General features: G+C 55.7%; 1 protein-coding gene across 1 annotated transcript; it reads left to right on the top strand.

Moving 5' to 3' along the window:
- Window positions 1-2,762: 2,762 nt before the first annotated feature.
- Window positions 2,763-4,935, top strand: Ddit4 (DNA damage inducible transcript 4). Its single transcript, XM_021205252.2, has 3 exons — window positions 2,763-2,900; window positions 3,025-3,280; window positions 3,565-4,935. The coding sequence occupies exons 2-3, from the start codon at window positions 3,085-3,087 to the stop codon at window positions 4,056-4,058; spliced, it is 690 nt and encodes a 229-aa protein (XP_021060911.1). The 5' UTR covers window positions 2,763-2,900; window positions 3,025-3,084; the 3' UTR covers window positions 4,059-4,935.
- The last annotated feature ends 207 nt before the right edge of the window (window positions 4,936-5,142 follow it).

Genomic DNA, 5,142 nt, shown 5'->3' with positions numbered 1-5,142 from the left:
GAGAGGCAGAGAGAGGCAGAGAGGCAGAGAGGCAGAGAGGCAGAGGAGGCAGAGGAGGCAGAGGAGGCAGAGGAGGCAGAGGAGGCAGAGAGGCAGAGGAGACAGGTTTCTGAGTTCGAGGTCAGCCTGGTATACAGAGTGAGTTCCACTACAGTCAGGGCTACATAGAGAAAGACTGTCTTGCCCCCCCCCCGAAAAAAAAAAAAAAGACACTAAATGAAAAGGGGTGGCGGCGGCTTACATAGCCCATGAAGGTGTCTGTTGGATAAATGGGTGAATTCGAATAACTTTTCCTTTCCAAACTGGTCCAAACTGGTCAGGGGTTCTTTTGTTTATTAGCATTCACTTTAAAGAAAGACCATTTTTTTCTTGAACCAGTATGTTATATTTCTCTGAAGTACTTTTTTTTTTCTCTTCTATCAAAAAAGGTAGAGAAAGAGGAGAGGGGGGAGGGAAAGGAAGGCTGCGATGTAGCCGCTTAGAAGGAGAACTGCCTGAAACGCTAGGTTCATCCCTAGCGTGAAAACAAACAAACAAACAAACAAAAACCCAGAACGTGTCCTTAGTCTATGTTAACAGGCTCAGCCTGGTTGGAGGAACGGGTGCCCTGCCGGTCAGTTGATTTTCTTTTTCTCCTTTCTCTCCTGCAGCAGCAGGAAGATTCACTCGGCGCCCTCCACCTCTCAGGGCTCACTCAGCGCTCTCCACCTCTGTGAAAGGCATTGCAGGATGATGTCACCTGCTCTTGCGGAAGCATTTCATCTTACCACCCAATCCGAGGTCTCCTAGAAAATGGCAAGTCTAAATGTCGGGAAAGACATTTAGAAGACATTTAGACTTGCTCTTGGGCCTGGGAGCTCCAGGGGCAAGCACACGCCTCTAGTCTGCAGTTGTCTTTAACTGTGTCTCCTCATCTGAGTCTACTCCCATCGCCGGCCCCTGCGGGGGAGGAGGTGTGTCCATAAATGTGTGTTTTGTTTTTTTTTTGTTTTTTTGTTTTTTTGTTTTTTTTGGTTTTTCAAAACAGGGTTTCTCTGTATAGCCCTGGCTGTCCTGGAACTCACTTTGTAGACCAGGCTGTCCTTGAACTCAGAAATCCGCCTGCCTCTGTCTCCCAAGTGCTAGGATTAAAGGCGTGTGCTGCCCGACTCATAAATGTGTTCTAAGGAGTGGGCCTTCCACCTGTAAAATGAGAGGACGAGTGGGAGACCTTGGATTCCCGTCCTTTTGCTGTTCTAAAAGTCAGGCTTTTAATTTTAATTTTAAAAATATCGGTGGTAGGAGCTATGCTTCGGGGTTCACTGTCATCTCGGAACTAAGAAGGCAAAGGCAGGGGAATCTGGGAGTTCCAGGCCAGCCAGCCGTGAGAATCCGTCAAAAAGATAAAATTGGGCAGTGGGGGTGGGGCTGGAAAGGACAGTGGCCTGACTTCCCTGGCAAGTGTCATGTGTCAGAAGCAAACCTGCCCTGTAGCGATGTGATATGCTTGCCTGTCTGATCTGGTTTGGTTCCTGCCCGCCAGGCCACAGTGTCTGATGTAAGTTTGGTCTTTTCTTCCATCAGGGTCCCAGTGTCCTACCTTAATAAACCTTTTTATAAAAAAACAAACGAACAGGTCTAGTCCTGTTCCCACCCTAAACAAATCGCCATCAGTTCCAGAGCATCGCTGCCAGGCTAGATTTCCTGTTGCCTCGCCTGAATGATGAAACCCCATATGGCTCTTGCATTTGGGCTTTTCCAAAGACCTCGGTCCTGGGTTCCATTGAACTGAATTCTCCTGCCACCCCACTCCCACCCCCACCCCACCCCCGATCCGCCGCTTTTTTCCCCCTTAACACAAAGCATGGGAGGGGTTCTAGGACCCGGCGGACGCCAGGGGCTCTGCCGCAGTGGGTTTGGGAGGCACTGGCCCTGCAGTGTTCTGTCCCCCTAAGGCCTGCGGGTGGGTCAGTGTGTCGGTTTGATGTGAGCCCTTGTTCCCTGGCCGTGGACCAGGCGCTATGAATCGGAGTCCGTGAACTCTTAACTCCTACCCAAACCCTCGGCTAGAGGACAATCTCGCATTGGCGAGCACTGATGTCTTCCTGAACCTACACCCTGCTCCCCCGGGGTTGCAGGGTAACAGGAACACTGATGAGGAGACGTGGGGGCAGATGGCCCTGAGTTGCCTTGTCTTTGGACCTATTACCAAAAGTGCATCGCGTGTCGCCAGCAAAGACAGCGTGGGACTGATGCTCATGGGACAACGGGGTAACATCGGTCGCCGCTCCACGGTCCCATGGGCATCCAGTTGTGCGCCCCGTAGTAGTGTCCTTGGCCCTTGGGCTCCCAGAAGCTAGGGGTACCTTTCTCCCCTCCTCAACGCCGCACCAGGTCCCCCAACTCTTCGTCCCAGTGCAGTCACGGGCCGTCCCCTCCCCCAGCAACGCGCCCCTATAATAAACAAGTCTTTCCTTGATCCTCCCCTGCCGCGAGCGCCCTCAGGGACCTTGGCAGCTGCTGAAAGCCGCCTCGGATCCCTTCCAGAAAGGGGGTGTGGCCGAGGCTAAGGCGAGGGGAGAGGGGTTCGGCCAGGAGCGTTCTGGGGCTCCGTGGGGCGGGGCCAGGCCGCTGTCACCAGGCAGGAGAGAACGTTGCGAACGTGCGCCCGGTGCCTATTGGCTGAGGTGGGCCACACTCCCGGGTCTCGATTGGGCTGCGACCTGGAGGGGGCGTGGCCTAGCCGCGAGAGCCCTTATAGGCTGCTGCTCGCTGGTGCTAGGGAGCGCAGAAGGCAGGGGGGAGGTGCGAGAGGGTTCGAAGGGACAGGTCCGGGCAGCGATCGGGGGTTGGCACCAGTTCGCTCATCCTTCGAGAGGCAGAGCGCTCTTGTCCGCAGTCTTCGCTGACCGCGCTAGCTGGTGAGTGTCCCTCCCGGGTGTGCACATCTTATCGGGGAGCGACCTCGGTTGTTGGGGCCCCAGAGCCCTCAATCCTGTGCAACGCCGACACTGACGCCAAATCCTTGTCCCTCTTGTCTTTCAGCGGCTTCTGTGCGCCTTCATCCGAACCTCAGCAGCCAACGTCCTGGCGTCTGATCCCGCCATGCCTAGCCTCTGGGATCGTTTCTCGTCCTCCTCTTCCTCTTCGTCCTCATCCCGAACTCCGGCCGCTGATCGGCCGCCGCGCTCCGCCTGGGGGTCTGCGGCCAGAGAAGAGGGCCTTGACCGCTGCGCGAGCCTGGAGAGCTCGGACTGCGAGTCCCTGGACAGCAGCAACAGTGGCTTCGGGCCGGAGGAAGGTGAGCAGTGAACCGGGGATGAATTGGGTTCGGGGACGGGGGTGGGAAGGGTCCCGGGAGGTGGGGACGAAGCGAGCTGAACCGGCTCAAAGCCACCTTGGCTTCCCACCCCAGCACGAAAAGCCAGATTACCCCAGGGTTAGAAGGCAAGAGAGTGGGGCGGAAAGTGAGGCACGGAGTGGAGAGGGACGCTGTTTGCTTAGAGGCAAACTGCACCTCCCCCGCCCGTACAGCTCCTGTGGAAGGCGCTCTAATACCCTTTTGCCTGTGTTCTCTCTATCCAGACTCCTCATACCTGGATGGGGTGTCCCTGCCCGACTTTGAGCTGCTCAGTGATCCCGAGGATGAGCACCTGTGTGCCAACCTGATGCAGCTGCTGCAGGAGAGCCTGTCCCAGGCGCGATTGGGCTCGCGGCGCCCTGCGCGCCTGCTCATGCCGAGCCAGCTGGTGAGCCAGGTGGGCAAGGAACTCCTGCGCCTGGCGTACAGCGAGCCGTGCGGCCTGCGGGGGGCACTGCTGGACGTGTGTGTGGAGCAAGGCAAGAGCTGTCATAGCGTGGCTCAGCTGGCCCTCGACCCCAGCCTAGTGCCCACCTTTCAGTTGACCCTGGTGCTGCGTCTGGACTCACGCCTCTGGCCCAAGATCCAGGGGTTGTTAAGTTCTGCCAACTCTTCCTTGGTCCCTGGTTACAGCCAGTCCCTGACGCTAAGCACCGGCTTCAGAGTCATCAAGAAGAAACTCTACAGCTCCGAGCAGCTGCTCATTGAAGAGTGTTGAACTACATCCTGGGGAGGGTGCGGGAAGGATTTCTCACTGCCCCCCCCCCCAAAGTGAAGACAAGGAATTTCTGTGGTGGAGACCCGCAGGCAAGGACTGAAGGACTGTCCCCTGTGTTAGAAAACTGACGATAGCCACCTGAGGGGCGCAGGGCCAGGTGGGAGAAGGAAGTGTTCTCCAGGAAGTCTCTAGGTTGTCTGCAGGTGGCTCCCTGTTGGGGCACACGCCCCTCAGTCCTGTAGCATGAAACAAAGGCTTAAGAGTCACCCAGGCTTCTGGCTGGATGTGTATGTAGCATGTACCTTTTTTTTTTTTTTTGTATTACTGACAAGTTACAACAGCAGTTGTGGGCCAGAGCCAGAAGGGCAGCTGGTCTGCACTGGCCTCTGCCCCGGCTGGGGGTTGGTGGGGGGGAGGCAGGGGGAGGTCCCCGACACAGTTTGTGTATCTCCTGGTCTGAAAGGACCTAGCAGTGTTTTGTCGTTTTTTTGTATCTTGGTTTTGGGGGGTGGGGGATGGGAGCTTCACTACTGACCTGTTCGAGGCAGCTATCTTACAGACTGCATGAATGTAAGAGTAGGAAGGGGGTGGGTGTTAGGATCATTTGGGATCTTCGACACTTGAAACAAAATTACACCTGGGAGCTGCAGCCAGCCCATCCCCGGTGCCCATGTACTGGAGGATTGAACTGTGAGGAGATGGGCTGAGGGGGTGGGGTGGGGGGGCTGGAACCTTCTGCCCAAGAGGAGTGCCACCTGGGTCTTCCATCTCGAACTCTTTACATGAAGACACTCACGGTTCATGAATACACTTGATGTTCAAGTATTAAGACCTATGCAATATTTTTACTTTTCTAATAAACATGTTTGTTAAAACACTCGAGTCTCATCGGCGCCATAAATGAAAAAGGAGAGGGGTGGGGGAGGGGGTGCCGGGTCACAAGTTTCATCAGATTTGTGTGTCCCCCGATCCCTTCCTGGACTGCCTGGTAACTGCCATCAGAGCCAAGCACCCCGGGTACCTCGGCTCTGCTGAGTGGAGCTACCAGGAGAATGTGCTGGAAAGCACCCGAAGGTGAGAGATG

Source organism: Mus pahari, chromosome 9 (genome assembly GCF_900095145.1).
Source record: "Mus pahari chromosome 9, PAHARI_EIJ_v1.1, whole genome shotgun sequence".
Taxonomy (NCBI): domain Eukaryota; kingdom Metazoa; phylum Chordata; class Mammalia; order Rodentia; family Muridae; genus Mus; species Mus pahari.
This window is presented reverse-complemented; position numbering and strand designations above follow the sequence as displayed.